This window comes from Marmota flaviventris, chromosome 6 (assembly GCF_047511675.1).
Source record: "Marmota flaviventris isolate mMarFla1 chromosome 6, mMarFla1.hap1, whole genome shotgun sequence".
In the NCBI taxonomy this organism is placed as follows: domain Eukaryota; kingdom Metazoa; phylum Chordata; class Mammalia; order Rodentia; family Sciuridae; genus Marmota; species Marmota flaviventris.
In genome coordinates this window covers 11,403,819-11,424,573 of record NC_092503.1, presented here as the reverse complement: position 1 = coordinate 11,424,573, position 20,755 = coordinate 11,403,819, and the positions used below count along the sequence as shown (strand labels likewise).

At 42.2% G+C, this 20,755-nt stretch overlaps 1 protein-coding gene across 1 annotated transcript in view; it reads right to left on the bottom strand.

Moving 5' to 3' along the window:
• Positions 1-444: 444 nt before the first annotated feature.
• Positions 445-20,755, bottom strand: part of Nox3 (NADPH oxidase 3) — a 53,363-nt gene continuing 33,052 nt past the window's right edge. The window contains exons 11-13 of the mRNA XM_027939553.3: positions 13,981-14,127; positions 10,515-10,639; positions 445-571 (exon numbers count right to left, since the gene is read on the bottom strand). Of these exons, the coding sequence (XP_027795354.2) occupies positions 445-571; positions 10,515-10,639; positions 13,981-14,127 (399 nt within the window). The remainder of the gene's footprint in view (positions 572-10,514; positions 10,640-13,980; positions 14,128-20,755) is intronic.

Below are 20,755 nucleotides of genomic sequence, written 5' to 3'. Positions count from 1 at the left end.
CATAAGGTAAGCTATATCCCACAGGCCAAGTTGGACCCACCACCTGATTTTTGTTTGTATGTGGTGCTGAGGATCGAACCCGGGCCGCACGCATGCCAGGCGAGCGCGCTACTGCTTGAGCCACATCCCCAGCCCTCAACCACCTGATTTTTGGATGATCCATTAGCTAACTATGACTTTTACATTTGCAAGTAGTTGAAAATAAAAATTTTGTAACAAAAGAAAATTACGTAAAATTCACCTTCGGTGTCCGTGAATAAAGTTGTACTGGAACACAACCACACCCATCCCTTGGTGTTCTTGTTGGTGGCTCCTTGGGCCCCTAACCATGGCAGAACTGAGTAGCTGAGATTGAGACGGTAGTTTCCACAAAGCCTGGCTATTTGGGACCCTGACCTAGATGATCACAGCACTTGCACAATGTGTAGATTTTACCTCCAACATCTAGAAGCTTTCCTTGTTGTAAAAAAAATGAACACCTCTGGGGTCAGCTGATGAATACAGGCAGCACATCCTTTGAAGGGTTTTTGACAGGGCTTTGGGTCCACAGAAGAACACACCGATGCTGCTGCTGGAGGGGTAGGAAAAGGGAGCAGTGTTACCCAGGGCAAGGCCAAGACAATCGCAGAGCTCGGAGGGGCTGTGGATGTAGGTTGCTTATTCATTTACTGACCTGCATCCATCCACCTCCTTTTTCCTTAGATTCCCTCTTCCTATTTTCAGCACCTTGCTCCCTCCCAGATTCAGGGGTTCACCCAGATGGCTGTGCAGGAGGTTTTGAGAGAGAGAGGGTGTCACCTGGATTTTTGATCAGGTGACCTTGATTAGCATCTTCTTGGATCCATGGCTAGAATATAAGCTTCCTGAGAGCAGAAACCCGATCTGGTGTGATTCCAGCCCTCAGGACAGTGCCCAGCATATAAGACAGTCAACACATCTTTGTTGAAGAAAAAGGTCAAGTTGATTATGATCTCTATGCTCTTGGGCAAGACCTGAGATGTTATTTTCCATAGATATAAAACCAAGACAATAATTACATGATATGTTTTATTTACATTATATGTTTTATGGAAAGCAAAATGAGATAATGCATCCAAAATGGTTTTAAAAGGGTGAGTTAGTACTAACATTCTGCTCAACCCTGCCTTTTTTATAGATAATAAAATTTATACAGAAGTAATAGCAACTTGATTTATTTCTTCTGTTGGAATTACTTTAATTTTCCAAGAAGTCCAAAACAAAGAGATGGAAGGAAAAAAGACATTGCTGAAAATGTGGTCAACAAACGCAGTCCTCTACAATTATGACATCTTGGATAACATGGCTGAGGAGATATTTTTACATATGGTGACTATTCCAGGGCGGCTCAAATCCCTTGTGACATCACAGTGCCAGCCTTCAGCTTGTCTCTGGAAGTTGTGATGTTTGTGGGTCTAGAGGGAGTTACAGAGATGATGTCTTTTTTTCCCCTTGTTTTGAATATTATTATGCCCTGTAGCATTTTTCCAGTCTTTGGCATGAGCCAAATTAGTTACTCTAGTCCAGATCAAAAATTCTCCAACTTTACCATGCTTCAAGTCATCTAGGAAGATGGTTAGAATGCAGATTCCTTGGCTCCAAGGAATGCATGGTTAACATGGAGCCTGGGTAATATTGACACACAATGTCCTGGGAGCTCCCTTTGAGGAACTGTCTTAGGAACATTCTTCAGACCCAGGACCAGTGCACTCTCCGGTCGTACTCCTTCAGATCTGGCTTTTGTTGGGGAATGCCTACATAGCCTAGTTCATCTTAGCTGACACAGAAGCAGGGTTCTCTGCCGTATCAGAGCCACCTTTTAATTATGTGTTCCAGAACTGTAATAACCATGGTGGAAGTCGATGGTTTAATGATATTTTAGACTAGCTTCAAAAGAACTTATCAAATGGCTTCATTTGTAAATGACAATATGTTTAAAATGTGTAAGTACGACTCTCAAAGATATCATTCCCCACAGCTAAATTTGACAAAGTAATTTTTCAGAAAATATTCCCTAGCCTGAAAAATATGACTTAATGAAGCAATTTACAGGGGGTTGCAGAGCGAAAGGACAGGGTCAGGGTGCTGTTGGTTCCACCACTTGGCTGCTGGGTGACTTTGGGCATATTAATTATCTTCTCAAAGCCCCCATCACCTCATCTGTAAATTGAGGAGCATAAATCTAGTTTCCAGCTCCTGGAATCTCTTCTGCTCTCGCAGCATCGCTGTGAAGACCAGGTTGGCCGCTGCAGGTCCAGATTTTGGCCTCAAGTGTGGCATGTGGTGATTTCTCAGTGACTCTTAGCTTATCTTCGTCATTATGACACACTGTGTCTGCAGGACTCTGCCTACTCCACGTAGCTGAACAGGAGTGGGAGGGAGGGAGGTATTAACTCGGAGGCGATGATAGACTTACTTGAATCAGCACTATGTCTTTTGAGCTCTGGAATGAAACATTTTGAGTGATGCATGAGTCAGGTAAAACCCTTTCCAATGAGAAGTCACAGCTCTGCTTTGTGTCTGATGCCCAGAGGGACCCTTGCATCCATTTTTCAAAGATGCTGTTATGGGTGGTGATATTTTTCCATTAGTGTAGATGTCACCAAAGAGATTGCCCACTGGCCCACTCCCAACAGGCTAAGATGTCCTTTCGTTTACAGCCACAGTCACTGTTTGCAGGAGCCAATGGTGCTCTTTGATGCTCTGCCTTTAAAACTCCATTTCAAAGGCTTCTGATTGCTGGCTGCCAGGTGTACCACTGGTGTCCCCAGCGGTTCACAGCTCCCCTGCCCCTTTGAAGTGATGGCTATTACACTGCACAGCTAAGTGCATACTTTTCTGTACTCAGGGTCCATAACTGTCATGGTTATGCGATTGCCAAAAAGTCTTACAAAGGCCATTCATTATCTATCTTTGCTTTGACCAAAAGGTCAGCCCTTCACCAGCTGGCTGCACATCACTGTCCCCAAGCAAGGCATTCTGTTGCCTGCCTGCTGTTGCCCTCTTGGCATTTACAATTCCAAGTATGAAGATTTCTTGTCACGAATGCCTACCGTGAACCACGGGGCCGAGATTCCGTGAAAAGCGGTTAAGGCGTAGACGCGGCAGTTTTAATTTTTTTATTTTTCTTTTATGAGGCAATGGACAAATGCAAAGGAACCCTAATGGGGTTGGTAAAGAAAAAAAAAAGTCTTCTATAAAATTTAATTACCCACAATTGCTCAGAATTAAAAAAAAAAAAAGATTCTCTGCAAAAGAAGTATAAAACCACGAGACACTATTTATTCTCGGGTTTACAGCTGCAAGCCGTGGAGTTTGCACAGGCGAGAGGAGCTGGATCAGGGACAATGTTAATGGCATTGATCAGTCTGGGCTGCTGACTTTGATGAGAAAAGGACACATTTCACATGGGCTGCAAAGATGGTTAACATTCACAGCATTATTTTTAGCTCTGATAAACAGTAAGGAAAATCCTCCTTTCTCCTTCTATATTTGCTAAATAACTACTGTGCTCTTCTCTGTGGGGCTGGTGTATTTTTCAAAACAGGGCAGCGATACCATGCATGAAAGGCATCCAAAATATCACCCGCCAGGAGATTTCAGCCAGCAGATATATGGGAGTGTGGGTGCGCCTGGGAGTAATCCCACCACCTTGCTGGATTCCCAGGTTCTGCTGCCGTGAGCTCTTCTCTCTTTAAATTGTGTGTTTGTTTTTATGTGTTGGCTTTTATGCTTGGTAAGTTATAACCCTGTAGGGGCAGACCCTAAACCCCATTTTAAAAAAATCAAATTACTTTATACCCTGAGTGCATTCTGCAAGTAAAATCGATAAACAGAAGGTTCCCGTGGATTTATGGAGACTTAGAAAGAAGGCACCGAGAGCTATAGACCCTGTTTCACACAATGGACACAACTTCTGGTTAATCTTTCCTAGTGAGTGTTTTTCATTAGAAAACCCTCCAAATGATTTATCACATAATTATAGTTTATACAACACCTTCTTTTTCATAAGCACAGATGATAATTGTGCTGGCCAGCTTTTTTTTTTTTTTTTTTTTAAACCTATCTTCCAGTCCGTTGTAGCTGCTGGCTGCATGACTTTCCTCTGTGTGTTAATTACTGGGCTGTTCATTACTTGCTGCAGACCCACCTAACAGTGCTCTGGTGTGACTCTTCTGCCCACTTCCCACCAGCTTCATCTTCTTTGGCAGGCTGAGACGTCTGGCTAGGACTCTGGTCCTAGCTTTCTCCTCCATCTCTCCATCTCTCCTCTTGCTCATGCTGGCTACTGCCAGGCTCTGAGGTGTATGGATAAAACTGCTGCCCTTGAGGGACTTAGGATCTTATAAGGGAGAAAAATAAAAGCAGCTGACTTGGAAGCTTTGGATTTCTGAAACTGGTAGAGCCATTTCCCCCCAATCCTATTCTCCTCCTCTACCCCAACAAAGCACTAAAATATATACACTTCATGCATAAATAACCTGCTGCCACAGCTCATAATTTGATAGATAACATCATCAAAGCAGCTTTGCAAAGCAATAAAGAAACCACCTTCTACTTTCTTACTCTCCTCCCTAATCCCCCCAACCACACGTAGAGTAATTCTAGTAATTTTTGTTGTGTTTTCACTTGGTTCTAACCAGAGAGGCAGATGCCCTCTGGTGGGAAGGTACAATTTAAATATGCTGACAATATTCGCATCCTCAGTTTACAGTGGCTTTATTTTTCTCACAAAGCTATAATTTATCATGTGTTGGATTTTCATGTAAGTCTACTTCTTTGAGTGTTTTGAATATTTTAGTCATATAATGAATGTTTAAGATATCCTGTTAGATAAAAGACCTTGTGTGCTAGCCTCTGAATGCTAATGTCTTAAAAATATCATTGAAAAACATTTTGCACATATGCACGTACAAATGAGAATTGAAGGGTGTGCACACAAGCAAATGTGGTTCCAGATGGACACATTTACTCCATTTAGTATAAAGGTATTTTTACATTTCTGAAAACAATGGGTGGTCTAAAATACATTCATGCAATATGGATCCGAAGCCCCCAATCATGTGGCAAGTTGACACCTCTTTTCATTGTTGGGTTGGGTCGAACTGCTTTAAAAAGGGATGTCATATGCTTATTCTTCCCGTCAAGATAAAAGAAACACTTCTGAAGTTTCCAAAAGTGGCCAGAGCTTTAAAGTTGTTATGATAATTAATTACATAAAGTTTACACCTAGGAGGCACGGCCAAGTTATTAGCAGATAAGTCAAAAGCAGCAAACTATAAATATTATCTGAAGCGTAAGATCAAACGCGGAAGCCCTATGGAAAAACCTCATATTCAATTAATTAAAAACAGCTGATCCAGAAATTCAGAAGGTTGAGCACATACACAAAATGTGCGTTTGACAAAGGAGTAGCTTGATGTGACAAAGCTATATTTATTTTCATTCCGTCTACCTTCTTGGCAATGATCAGCTGACTCCTGAATACTCGTCTGTAGCTTGGGAACATATTGAGGGTGTTGACCAAAACAATGAAATTTAGCTTCCCCTTGGTAAAAGACACATTTCTATAGATTAATAAGACATAGATGTCAGTGCATTATTTAATTAGCCTACTATATTTTAATTAGGAGAATGATTTTCATTGTTTTTGTTTAGAGTGCTTTTTTGTGTTTGTCTAATTGAAGCAATAAACAACAATTATCACAGGCATGTGAGTTTGGTAATAGCAATAAAAGACATTATTTTATACATATACTTACTATTTGCTGATTGCCTTTTAAAGCTATTCTTTTGTTTTTGCAAATTCAGCTGATATAATTACCAATATTAATGACAAATAAAAACAATAGATACGCTTTCCTTTTTTCTATTTCCAGCCTTTGATCTATTTTTAATTTCTCTCCCCTCTTCCTTATTTGTATTCGTTTTGATGCCATCAATTTGTTTCTCTATTACTGTTATTTTTGCAATTTTCTGTTTCCTTTAGAGCTTGCCCAACTCTCTTTGATCTGCTTCCCTTCAAGCTTTATTTTTGGTGCTGTTTTTCATGTTCTATAAAAAATACTTTTGCCCCTCTTCCCTTTATTCTTTTGATTTAACTCCTTCTCAGAACAAGAACCAACTCTAGCTTTGAGTGAACAGGTAAATGTTTTTTCAAGAGCAAGTCCTGAGAATCCTCGGCTTTGCACTGATGAATAGACATGGTGGAGAGCCTACTTCAAAGGCCCTCGAGAACAAAGGACCTTTCTGAGACCACTAGCAAATCTACCAATTCCTTCTGAACCCTCTTTGCCAAAAGATAGGAGCTAACACAGGACAAGCCTGTCTGCAGGAGTGGCCAAGTGGGCTTAGGAACAAACATATCCTTGACATAATAAGGGGAAAACATACTGTTTATCTCTTTAATAAGCATCCTGAGGAAAATTAATGTGACTTTGTCCTTTGTGCAGAACAGTAATTGGATTGTGTGTTTCATTTCTATCTGGACAAAGGCCAGGATATTGAAATACTTTTCAATATTAGATTTTCTTGTTTAAAAATTAGATTTTATTGGCATTCTCTTTCCGAGATTTCTTCATTAAAAGCTTCATTAAACATAAATCTCCTTTTACACAGCAGAAAACAAAAATTATTGCAACGAGGTCATTTTGAACGTCTTCTAGAAGGGCGGGGACAGCTTCCTTGCTGGAGACTCCTCTCTCCCAGGGACAAAGTAACAACTGACTTTGTGGGCATGAGTCTGATATTTGTCATATTGAGGTTTGAAACTATATAACAAGTTGCTGTGTTCTAGAGTCTTAGGCTATTCCAAATATGGTATTTTAAGAAAATCTTGTTGGATGTGGTGGAGCATACCTGTAATCCCAGTGGCTCAGGAAACTGAGGCAGGAGGATTGCAAGTTCAAAGCCAGCCTCAACAACTTAGTGAGGTCCTAAACAACTCAGTGAGACCCTGTCCTAAATAAAATACAAAAAAAAAAGGTGTGTGTGTGGGGTGCTGTGGTTAAGGGCCCCGAAATTCAATCCCAGTACCAAAAAAAAAAAAAAAAATTGGGCTAGGAAGTATGCTGTAGAGGCTTAACTCAACGACATGCAAACCTGGGGGCCTCTTCTCTCCTGAAAGATGCAAAGTCATCCGTGGGGGAGAGAGAGTTTGCAAAGCTAATGTGCTGAAAAATGCAACTGGACATCAAATACATTTCTGCACTTCGATTCCAGCCTCTAGAAAGAAATGAACACACTCCTGACAAGGCAAGTGGGGAGAGTGACAGCCACAGTTTTCCCAGCTTAAAACTGTTTTTGCTGCTCACTCCCTGCAAAAATTGGACAGGCTCACTTCTCAGCCCTGCAAAGCATAATTTTCTGGGCAGAGTTTGTGCAAACCCAGTCTTACCCTCAGTCTCCTGACGCACCGTGTTTCTGGCTCACACTTTCTGAGGGGAGAGAGATAATGAAATGGTTTGGTTTGAAAGGCCTTCCCCACTGGGCTGCAGACTTCATGTGTAACAGAAATAAACAAATGAGCTGTGGGATGTCAGTAAGAGAGGAGCCTAATAAAGAGCCGGACTATCTATAAGAGCTTACAAGATATATAGATCTCTGTTTAATGCCTGCAAAGTGGGAAAATTCCTTTTGTGATAATTGAAAACTGAGTGCAAAACATTGGTCAAAAATAAACTTTCACCAAAAGGTGAAAGTAGGAATAACCCACCCCCCAACCCCAAAACCCTAGTGATCATATATGAGCTTTGGACCTCTTAATTTCTACCTCTAAGTATTTTAAGGAATCTGTAGATGAAATTAACTTGTTTCTGCACTGGACAAGAACTGGATGGGGGTAAGGTGACCGGTGGTGACTCTCAGGGCTCAAAGAGACTTGGGCTCCAGGATCCAGGAACAGGTGTTGAGAAAGGAGCCCAGAGGAACTGGATTCAGAGGATCTAGAAGGTAGGATGGGTTGGCAAAGCCTGCTGGAGAGAAGGTGGCGCTCCAGCCCTGGAGTCTAGGCCAGGTGTCCACAAAAGCCAAGGCTAGAGGCAAAGGGGAACAAGTGGACTCGCGGATGAGGGGCCTGGAAAGAGCCTCCAAGGCCACTTGCCACAGGTTGGCAGCTCTTCTGGGGCATCTAAGGCTGAGCCCCTGGAGTAAAAGTGAGACTTTGCAATTGATTGTGCAGCTGGTCCACTTCCACCCCAACCTTGAAGCTAAAAGTTGTTGTTTTTTTGTTTTTAACTTTCTTGTTGGAAATCTGTTGCTCTCAGATGACTCAAGGTCAGGAGGAAATTTCCACAGACATTCCCTCAGCCTGTTTTTTACCCAGGGCTGTGGGCTCAGGAGCCTCCTCAATGAATACTCTTGTCTTGGGTGCAGGCTTTCTCAGGCAGGCTGTCCAGGAAGCAGGGCTCAGGGAGAGCTGGGGCAGCTGAAGTCAGAGTGACTTCACACAGAAGGAGGACACTGGAACTGTATGCCTAGGAACCCCGAGGGCCTCTGGTTACTTCTTCCACGCTTCTCTCTTCACAAAGCTCCTTCAATAATGATCCAAAGAAGTCTCACAATGTAGTGACAAATAATAAAGAGTAAAATGGATAGTTCTGGCACAAACAGACTACATGCAAAAAAATAAAAATGTAAGAAGGAGCTGAACTGACCTAAATAATATTCACCAAAAAAAAAATTCTATGGAGCAGAAATAAATACTAGGAAGCTACAAAAAGGTTAATAAAGCATAACTCCTATGAAAGAAGACCAGAGAGCAGAAATGTAAGGAAGCTGCATGGAGAAGTCACAGGTGATAGAGATGTAGTCAGAAGAACCCTAGGATGTTTTAATTTACTTCTGATAAAGTGGACAGAAAGAAGGTTGGGCTATGGAAGACCTAAGTAGCATGGTTAATAAGGTAGATAAGAATAAGATTTATTCAACTTTGGGACCTGCACAGGAGAAGGCTTTTCCCTACCCTCCAAATGTTGTGGGTTTTGGAACTCTTGTTGATCTCTCTCTACTGCATTGGTCATCTCATTTGGTGTTATGGCCTCCAACCCAGCTCCTGCCCTGAAATCATGATGCGTACGTACCACTGCCTACTTGACGCCAGTATGTGTAACAGGAATCTTCAGCTGAACATGTCAAAGAAAAAACTCCTGAAAGCCTCTGACTGACAACCAGAACGCTTACAGTGCCATCCAGGTAGAAATGGGGACTTCATCCTGGTTTGGCTCATGCCTCATATCCAACCCATCAGCAAATCAGGTCAGCTCCCTTTGCAACCTGCCCAGGATGTAAGGGCCTCTCAACACCTCCGCTGCCACGCCCCGCCTCCACCAAGCTACCTCCACCGCCCACTGCCTGCCTCTCCACTTCTGTCCAAGGCCCTACTATTCCTTAAAGCAGCCAGAGAGATCTCATGTCACTCCTGGGTTCAAACCTCTAAATGGCTTCTCCTCTGTGAATAAAATTCAAAGTCTATGATGATCTGCAACTGTCCTTTCTCCTAAATGCAACCCCCGGTTACTCTCCCTCTCATGTCCTCTGTCCCAAACTACTGGCCTCCTGGATCATGGCGTCTCCTGCCTCGGGACTTTGCTTGTTCCCAGACGCCTACTTGTTTCACTCCCTCACTTCCTTCAGTTTTGCCTCAGAGAAAATGTTCTGCCTTGATGACAATATTAGAATCTACTGACGTTCAAGAGCCGTAGGTGATGAGGGTTCACTTAGGGAGTTAGAAGAGCAATGATCACTGTTTGTGTTACTGCTTTATATTTAACTTCTTAACATACTGTATAATTTTAAAAACTATGAAGACAACACCATGAATATTATCATCTGTATTTTACAGTGGGGCACAAAACCTCAACCAAGCTGGCTTGTCCAAGCTCACCTATCTAGAAACTTCTAGAACCAGGAAATATAGGCTTCACTCCAGAGCAAGTGCTCTTTCTTCTTTACATTAAAATTTATTATATAATGATAATAATAACATTAATCCTTGAAACAATAATAGTAATATCAGCAGCAGCAGCTAAGCTCATGGAGCACTGTGTAGTGAGCACTATTTTAGGCACCTTACATTCATTCATTCACTCCACACTTAAGTGCTTGGGCTCCAGTTCCTGAGTCCTTAACCACTACCTTAACTCCCTGCTCAGTCTTAGAACATGTTCTCTCTGCTTTTGCTAGACATGCTAGATACGCTGTACGGTTGGACATAAGTGAATTCTCCAGTTGGGTAATTAGAGATAACTGTGCTCACCAAAGTTTTCTTGAAGGCATATGTTGTTTAAGAAATATCATCTTTAAATTGAGGTTAAGTGTGAAAATTTTCAACATAATCAATAATTGTCAGAGGCTGTAAGCCAGTTAAGCAGAAGTTTGTGGTTCTCTAAAGGAGATGTGCAGTACCGACTTCAGATTCACTTCCCGAGTCAGCAGTAACTTGCATTTCTCGGGGGAGGCTCCCAGCAGGCAGAGGAAAGAGAGCTCACCTTACTCACCTGGGGTGGTTGTAGGCTATCTGCTTGAACTCGTTATTCCAGTTGGGTCTCCCGTAGAAGGTTTTCTGCTTTAAGCCTGTAATCACATCGGTGTTCTCATCCCAATGTAAAGCTATGTGAATAGCCTAAAATAAGAATTGTGGTATCAGATGACATTTAGAACAAAAAGTAGGAGCCTCCTATAAATAAAGGATCATTAAGTTCATGTGTAGATTTGATACAAAAAGCCTTTTTTACAGGACTGGAAATGCTTATCATTATTAGCAGATACCATTGATGTTGCCTTTTAGGACAGGTATCATATTTCATGTATCTTTGCATTGAACCTACTGAAACGGTACATAGTAGGTATGCAATAATATTAGCCTAAGAAGGATATTTTTCTTTGAAAGGATGAGAGCCATACAGCAAATGTGGCTAAGGGAAAGCAACACTAAATGATTTCCCTTTTTTTCTGCCAGACTTCTTAAAAATTAATCTCCACCTGCTGTCCCTTTTTGCTTCATATTAAATCCTGAGGATTTGAGAAGGGCATTGCCAGATTAACGTGCCATGAAATGTCCAGGAAGAAGATGGGTCTCATGGTCAGATTTGCCTACTGGGTTGAAACAGTTTGATGTACAGTGGTTCCTTGAAATCCTTGGGGGACTGGTTCCAGGACTGCCCCTTCCCTGCAGATACCAAAGACTGAGGATGATGAAACCCTTTATAGAAAATGGCACAGTATTTGCATATAACCTATGCAGATTCTCTAGTATTCTTTGCATCATCTCTTGATTACTTATATATAGTATCTACTAGGTTGAAATCTGCACTTACAGGTGTGGAACCTATGAATAGGGAAAGCTGATCTTATACTGAGAGCCTTCAAATACTGGGAGGCTGTTGAGGCTGGCAGATAGGACATGGAGGCCAGAGCACAGCAAGGGGCATGGTGGGAGCTCTGTGCCCAAGCACTTGCCTTCGAATTCAGCGAATCCACTACTGCATCATGTCAGCCAATGAATAAGCAAGCGATTGAGGTGTATGGTTCCCTCGTGAGAGTGTTTTCAGTGGCTGTCATTGTTTTAGCTCCTGCTGAATTCTGGTAGCTACCCTGTCCTTTCCTCACGGGTGTGTGACCTGCACTACCCTTAGACCCATCACAAACCTTTGTGCTCACTTGTCTACACTTTGGTGCTTGATTGGCTTCACCTTCTGACTCTTCCTAATCCTGAAAGTCTGGGTAACAGACAACTCATGCCCAAGTTCCCACTGCACGGCCTTTTTCCTCGTCTGAGAAAGAGACCTGGGCCATCGAGGATCTGCTGGGAATGACGGAAGTGGCCCCAACAGGCCAGCAGATAATGGCAAACTGGAATTTCAGAACTCCAGGCTACAGGAGGTTTCCATCAAGCAAGTTTGACTCCAGGTAGCAAGACCACTAATGGAGAAGAGTTTGGGATTAGCATTCCAGGCAAACAGAGAATGGGGAAGAAAATGGCAGAGGTTTCTGAGTGACCTGTCAGGGAGGGGGACCATTAAGAACAAAAACATGGTTGTTTTGAAACATCAATGGCAGGATGTGCAGCCACATGTTCTGCAGCCCTGGCACCAGAGGAAACGGATGGGGCTTGATGGAGCTAGGTCAGGTTGGGAAGGGCCTTCAGCACTTGCTAAGAAGTTTGGACATTATTTCGTGAAGGCCTTACTTACTTCTCTTTGTAGTGCCGCCAATCACTGATGTTCAAACATTTGGAATTATATTTGTTCCATATTTCTCAGCCCAGTGTTCAATTAATCTCCAAACTCTTTTGATTTGCCCTTCATAATACTTCTTCCATCTGTCCCTTCTGTTCTTGTCATTTTGCCACTTTGAGGTTGTTGAATTCAGTCTAACAATTGGCTATTTCTATAACAGCCTCTTGATGCTTGATTTACTGACAGAATGCACCAATTATTTTTTCCTTAAATGTTGAGATTAGTGATTTCTTGCCTGAAACTTGGGAGTCTAAAGGATGTCCAACATGTCATGGGAAAAATTTAAGAAAATATCTATTTTAATTTACTTTTATTTAGGAAAAAATATATACTCTATTCTACTCTTGGAAGTGGCAGAGATAGGAAGGAGAGTGCAGGGTTGCATTGGCACCAAATTGACTTCAGATCTCAGCTGGGAGAACCCAAGTCTCATAACTCCCAAAAGACAGGAGATGTCTAAGCAGACACTGGGGATCAATTTTCTTTAGAAGTAGAAGATAAGGCATAGTTTTGGAAAAGAAAAGTCAAAAGCTGTCTCTATACTTCACCAAATGGATCATCAGTCAAAGATCCCACTTGAATAAGGGAAATGTTTGTTTAGAAAACATAATTAACACTATATAATTCATTAAGATGTTTTAATCTTAGTTTCCAAGAAACTCGCATTTCAAATTATCCCAGAGGATTAAATATTTAAGAAGGACTGTAAATAAGACCATAAATTTCATAAAGCTACTGAAATCCAAGGAAAGTCTATTCATTTGCAGAAGGACAAAGCCAAATTATAGCAATGTTCTACAAGTGTGTGTGTGTTTGTGTGTGTGTGTGTGTGTGTGTGTGTGTGTGTGCATGCTTGTACTGACACACACAGAACATTGATTTATAAATTTAGTGATTAATCAAAACTCATTGGCTCAGACTAACTTCCTTGGAGGTAAACATCAATGATAGTTGCAACTGAGATGCTGATTAGAATATATATTTTATAGCCTAGTAATCACTTTATTGTAAACTCTAATATTTGAGGAGTTGAACTGGATTCACATGTACTTGTCATCATTCAATATTATAACATTGACCTATTACTGTGGTCCATGTTTTAATATACATTATTTTCGGTAAACTCAGACTCAGTATTTCATTAATACCATGGATTGCAGAACATCTGCCTAAGCAAAGATCATCTTCATCTCAGGTAAACAGACACATACATACACCCACAGTTTCTAAGAACACCTTAAAGAAAAGAAATCTCCAGACAAACCATGCATCCCTTATTATTTTCTGTAGTTACTCAGATACTTTTCAATGAAAAAGGTTCAATATAAATACCTGGGAATCTTTTCTGTTTAATTCTGAACAGCTCAAAGAATGGAATTAAAATCAATTATGAACTCAACAGATGATATAACCAATCAATATTTGCTTGATGTCACTCTTAAAGTGACAAATGCAAACTTCTTTGGGATTTCCAATCTGGATTGTCCTCTGCTGTCCAACCTGTTTATCTTCTTTTCTATTCCACGGTAAGATAACTATAGGTCCTTTTATTGCTACGATTTATAGTTCTTTTTAATCTGGTTTTATTTTACTCTCCTTTCCTTTTTAGGAACATAAAGATAATTCTTTCATGCTGCCAGATAACTAGATAGCTCATGACTGAAACTGTTCCTTTTGTGTTAAGCAAGCCAGGTAATGATGCTCATTCTCAAAATCTTATCGATACCTGATTTTCATCCCAGCCAGTAAGAAATATATGATAACTCAGAAAGTGAGCTCTCCCCTGCTCGCTCATCCGTGTTTCCAGTGAGAGTAAGAGATCAGCAAACCATTCAAACGCCCTTGCATCCCGGCAAATCCAGTAGAAATACACCTGTCAGGAGAAAAGGCAGAACTGAGCCATCTCTTTTTTCATAATGTGCTGATAATCACAGACTACTTTATCTCCATTAAATTATTTGAGCCCAAATGGGCACTTCTGCAAAAATAACATGCTTTTCTTTGCCAGTGAACAAACTGTCACACTGTGATTTCTTTTGAAAAAATTCACATTGTGTTTGAAAAGGCCCAGAGTGAATTCAGAGTCAGGAGCCCGTGGGCTGTGCCAGTTCCTCTGGATGAGGATCAACTCACCACATTTCTGGCTGTGTTTCTTCTGAACAAGATTAATAATCATAACTAGCTGTGCCTTTCACTGCTCCCCAAAGGGGATAAGCCGTTAGACCAACCCCCTTCATCTTTACTTATGACCTAAGCTCGGGATTTCAACTCTCTTCTCCAGAGACCCCGAAGGCTTGGGCACTAATCCACTTCACCAGCCGAGGCCTCTGGAGAATGGAGATTATGGTAATTGTGGAATCAAGCCACACAGGCCAGAAATCTCTGCTCAGTGAGACATATCAGTGTCCAGAAAGGCTGGTGCATGGGGGCTGTGCCCGTGTGTCAACTGCTGTAGTGAAATTATGTCCAGGGAGATGACTTTAAAAAAAAAAATCAACAGCTCACTGGATTGAGCAAATGGCAAGTGACAAGGAGAGTTTTCTAAAACAAAGGCTTAGTTTTTGGGCTGTGAGTTTCAGAAAAATGCATCTAGAAGAAACCATGGGAGAAAAATCTGTTAATTCTCTGCATTTTCCTCATACTCCTACCCATTGCTGATACTACTCTTTCCTGCACCAAGAGATATCCCAGGAGGTATCTCCAGGCCTTAACAACATCTGTGGGGCTGGACTCGACCCCAGGCACTGCCAGGTGTGTCTCCAAAGGCCAGTGTTCTCCCTCTGTGCCAGCCTGCCTGCAAGCTCACAATCATGCCATCAGATTTATAGATGAGATTTAACTAATAGATCAAATACACGAGGAAAAGGAAATTGCGGAATGTGTACAAGGCTAGACATCTCATCAATCCTCTTCAGATTTTTACAGAAATCTACAATATTAATAGGAAGAGCAAAAGCTGGCAGAGTAAGACCCTTCCACTCAAGAATTAGAGACATGTTTGTTGGGCAGCTCCTGCTCAGAAGACACTTAAAATATTAATCCCAGGACAAATGATTCCTCAGTCCCTAAACACAAAGGATCCTCCTTCCTGCACCCTGCTGAAAAAGAAAAAAAGAGGATTGCCTCTCTCTTCCTGGCTCCCACCACTTCCTAGAGATTAAAATACACAGTCCTGCAGAACCCAGCCAATGACTCCCTCTGGTGAATGCCCTGAGAATCCCCACTAACGGGGTGTCTGTCATCCACTCGATCACAGACTCAACAGATACATACTGAATGCTCACTAGTGTCCAGGCCATTCTGTGTTCTGGAACAATCAAGATGAGCAAGAGAGAGACACACAAAATCCCTGACCTCATGGGGGAGTCTACATGTTAGAGGGAGAAGAAAGATGACAGGTAAATATGCAAAACAGAATATGCCAGATGATGATAAGTGCTGTGGGGGACACACAGGAAGACCAGGAAGGGTTGTGACATCAAGCCCAATGGCCAAGGGAGGTCTCGCTGGAAGGGGGCTTTGAGCAAAGATCTGAGGAGGTAAGGGAGTCAAATGGGGGATCTGAGGATGGTGGGGCAGAAGTGTAGAGGCCCTGAGACCTCTCAAGGAAGAGCCAGGGGGCTGCAGTGGAGGGCAAGCAGCAGGGGAGGAGAGAGAACAGGGGCTGTTCTATGGTTCTGGGGCCATGTTGACTTGAGTGGGCCAGGAAGGCCCTGCAGGGCCTGGCAGAGGAATGCCACCATCCCCGGCCTGTGGAAGGGTCTCCCTGGCTGCTGTGTTGAGAGCAGACTGGGGACTGTGGGGAGCAGTGGGGGCAGAATGGAGGCTGTTTGGGAGTCTGATTTGATGTCCTGTTGGTGATGAAATCTGCGACCTTCATCTTCCCTCCATGAGACAGTACATCTTAACTATTCTTGAGTACCTTTGCCCCTACTTTAACTTGCTTTGCTCTCAGGGGAAATGGAAAACCTGTTGACTGAATTGGACGCCTGCTCCACCGTGCACCCCCACCCCTTCCTGACTGGTCAGTTGTCTTCCCTCAGAATGAAGGGGGCATTTGGCACAGGCGAAACGCCATTGATTTCCTTCCTATTATTTCCCACCCGTGAAGGGGCGTACGTAAAATGCATTCACACCTGGACAATAAGCCATTCCAACGGTCCTTACTTGAAACGTTCCCACATCTTCACTTTACCCAAACTCTAATCTTTGCCTTTTCAAATAGAAATTATTTCTGTCCTTGCTCTCTGTGGCACAGCTGTGTGTCTGTGTTCTTAGGTTTTGCCGAGCCTTTTATTCTTTTTGCTTCCTTCTAATGGCTTTGTGTCTTTCCCCTCCATAATTGACTTATAGGTGACACTGGCAGCTTTGGTACAAGAGACTTATGAAGGAAAAATGGATAGGCCCAGAAGAAGTGCTTCAGGCACAAAGAGGGGGAAAAAAAAAGAGACTTTGAACGGAAGAAAAGGGGTATTTGCTTTGACTCTTTTTCATCCTTCTAATGGTAGGTGACACTTGCTGTGAAGGGACATAAGAGTTCCACCTCTGCATTTTGCCCACTAGAAAGGACCTGGTCAATAGTAGAACAAGTGTCCAAACAATGGGCTACAACTCTGTGATCTGTGCTTTCCGACCCTCACCCCACCTCAGTCTCCAAAAATAAAACTAACCCTAACATCAGTTCACTGTGTAAAGCAGGGCTTTCAGAACTCTGTCGCTGATATCAGAGACCAAAAATACGAAGATTCCTTTAAAAGATGCTACCAAACAGAAAGCCATCCTCAGTGAAGTAATGAAAGTTCTAAACTTTCAAGGTAGCCCAAGTTTCCCTCATTCCTATGGACATAGTGCTTGCCTAGGTGTTTTAGGTGGCCCCTCTGGGACTCTGCAAGGGCTTCTCTGTGCATATGGCCTGGCACAGTCCTTCACTGTCACATTATTCCCATGGACTGTCGACCTGACCCAACTCCCCCGTGTCCATCACATGTGAGCTACACCCAAAGAGCTGAGCTCTCTCCTTCTATCTCAGTTCCGTAGCTCCCAAGCCTGGGCTTCTTTTAAAGAATTCCTTAGGAAGGTATGCGGACTAATTCCAAGTGATCTGGAGCTGGTAGGAAATGGACCTGTGCTAATTTTTGATAATCAACATCAAAAAATGAAAACAAGAAGAGCTACCAATTTATCTTTGCCAGTGGACTCATAGATTCTCCCATCAAAGGTTGAATCTTTCAGGCTATTTCATGTCAAAAGTCCCTGCCCAAACCTGGATAGGCACCTGCAATCACAGGCAGAGCACAGCTCTGTAAATATAACTTGTAGTTCTTTAGATCCAAAATTGATTTTCTGAGGATGAATGGGGAAAAAAGTATTTATCTATTCATTTATTTATGGCTCAGGACCACTGCAAAAAAGGAAAGTGTCCATAAGGAATGAAATACAACACAGTCTTTAAACACCGTGAGCCCTTGGGTTCTATAACTTGTCCTGGACCCCTGGGAGGTGGAACTGGGACAGGTTATTTAACTTGAGACTAGGCTACCATGTGTGTAAGATGTCCATACACCGACCGAGGAGAGCTCATGAGGTCATTGTGAGGACAAGGACATGGTCCATGGAAGCAGGTAGCACAATGTCGGATGAATGAAGTGCTCAGAAGATGTTCACTGCGACTGCTGCTCCCATCATTCAGAAAAGCAAACAGATTGAGGATGGTGTGTTTATGTCATAGAGCTGAGAGGGACATTTGCCTTACATGGAACTGCATTCTCCTGGGTCACTCCTGAATTGTAGAGTTAATGATTACTGAGAGCAGATAAAGCTAAACTTTTTTTTTGGGTGGTACTGGGGAAACTCTTCTTTTGAGCTACATCCCTAGTCCCTTTTTGTTATTTTTTTTTAATTTTTTTTTTAATATTTATTTTTCAGTTTTCGGTGGACACAACATTTTTATTTTATTATTATTATTTATCTTGACACAGGGTCTTACTAAGTTGCCAAGGCTAACCTTGAACTTGCCATCTTCCTATTTGAACGCCCCCCATCCAGCCCCCATTGGAGTTGCCAAACTTTATTTCTAGCACCAGTCTTGGAATTGGAATTTCAGCATTGATCATGATGACTTAGCTCTTAAAGAGGAGCCCTCCTCTAGGGGAAGTGCACCCACCCCTGGCTCCGGGTGTGCTAAACACATGTTGGAGGTGTTTATAGGTCCACAGAGTGCCGGCCAGCGGGGAACAGTGTGGGCCACCTCCTGCAGGGCAGCACATACCTCTGTCTCCCACTCTGGACAACAAATCTACACTAGAGCCCAAGCTAGGACGCTGACAGAGACTCTGCATAGAGGAAATCATGACCACTGTCCAAAAAAAAAAAAAAAAGAGCTTCTCTTTCTGAAATGGTTCAGATTGCAAATGGTATTTAGAAAATATATACTATCAATAAGTGATACTATTATATTCTGGTTTCTATTTTGTTGTTACTGTCAAAGTAATCCTGGATGAATACAATAGCATACAAGAAAAAAATACACGACGAATATATTTCTTCTTACTGATAAGTCTCCCTAATATGTAAAATTTCTAATTTTAAAGCAATAAAATCATAATTTTTTTTCCCTAAAAAATCACTGTGAGACTGAGACCAGGCTTGGTCAAGAGTTTTTTCATGCTTAAGATGTTTTTCTTAAAACCATTACCCTAAATGTTAACTATTTCATGACTATGTTACCGCTTTGCCCTGTGGTCCAGGGCTGAACATTTGTTCTTTAACCCTTGTTGGACAACAGAATCTCTCATGAATAGCAAAGTGATTAAACAGATCGTGGGCTTGCCATAACGTGGAATATTCTGAAGGCACCACATAAAATGAAATAGATCATCAGGCTTTGACATTGACGTTGCTTCTGGCCACGTTCTAGTGGAAACTCGGAACGAAACAAATGGTATATATCCCCTCTCTCTACAGAGCACACACACATTTATGTGACAATGACCCCTCTGCATATAGGTGTAGGGCTGTGTACTTGCATGGGACCAAGAAGAATAGAATGAAACCCACTCACTCAGTGCTCAGTGGGGAGCTGAGTGGGGCATGGTTAATGTGGACAGGGAGGTGAAGGAAGGGAGATTTTTGAGAGACTTTTACGTGAATCTTTTACAAGGAGACTGTAGTCAGGTATGGCCTGTGTGGTTAATAAACCAAGGTGCTGAAAATACTAACACTGGACACCTCCCACGGGGCGATGGTAGGCCCGATGGGGTGCTGAGGTCTTCTGGGGTTGCCTGATCAAAGAGGGGAGCCCACGCATCTTCAGGGAGAGCAGACGGGCCTACTCCACCCTGCTCAATTGATCGCAGCTCTCAGTGGTTAGGAGAGATGATCAATTCCAGGAGTAGCCCGAGCTCCAGTGTGAGAGAAAGCGAAAGTAAATAATTTCTCAAACTAAACAGACTAAATTAAATGCATTTTTCATTCATTAGAAAAGAGAGCAGGTCCTCCTTTGTTTTATTAATATCTTTAAGCAGAGTATGGATTTTTGTCTTTCTTGGCCTCTTTCTCTTGTTCCCACTGGCCCATGCTGTCTTTTTATTTGAATTATCTGTTTATTATATTAGGTTAAGAACCCAAAGGCCATTTTGCCTGGGACACACTATAAATACCCATTATCACCGTTATCTATTATTGAACTGATGAAGAGAGACAATTTATGGAGAAATTAGATTATCTCAGTTTTTTTTTTTTATAATCTATTTTACTATAGTCTAAAGATTACATATACAGTAAAGAAAATGAACCAAACCTTCCAGTTGGTAGTTCCTGCAGTTCCATCTACCCGGCTGTGATATTAGGGGGAACCAAAATGTGTAAGCCAATACATTTATGTCAGCATGCTTCCCCCTCCTCCCCATTCTCACACACCTATTTCATTCATCATCTTGACAGTTTGCACAAGCAAACTGTCCTAATTTTTTTCAAGAGCTCTTTTCACAAATTGAGTGTGATGTAGAATTAATCATACCCGTTAGGCAGGATTGGAGGACTTTCATCCCTGCAGGGCATTCCTACCCCTCAGCCCTCGGAGGGCTTCCTTCCACTTCTGCTGCCCGCCCTCATCCCACAGGGCCTAGGGTTCTCATCTGCTTTCAATCCAGAGAAGTTTACTCTTACTTCTGGGTTGAAAATACCCTTTTAGTGTGCTGCAACGTTCCCTGCTTTCTTCCCAGCCAAATCTCCTACACTTCACTGTTCTTTTGTCTTCTTAGGAAGCCTCTCCTTGACCATGTCTCTCCCTTCCTATACTGCCCTCCTATCTCTAAGAAGAAAAGATGGAAACAAAGAAATGTTAAAACATCAGCTTCAAATAGAAAGTGCTGCTTATGACCCCAAAGGAGCCGCTGGTGCCTTACAGTTAAGTGCCTGCATTTCATTCAGTTTTATAGAACTGTAGGGTGAGAAGGGTACAGGAGAGGGGTCCAATAGAGAAAACTGGTACAATTTATTTA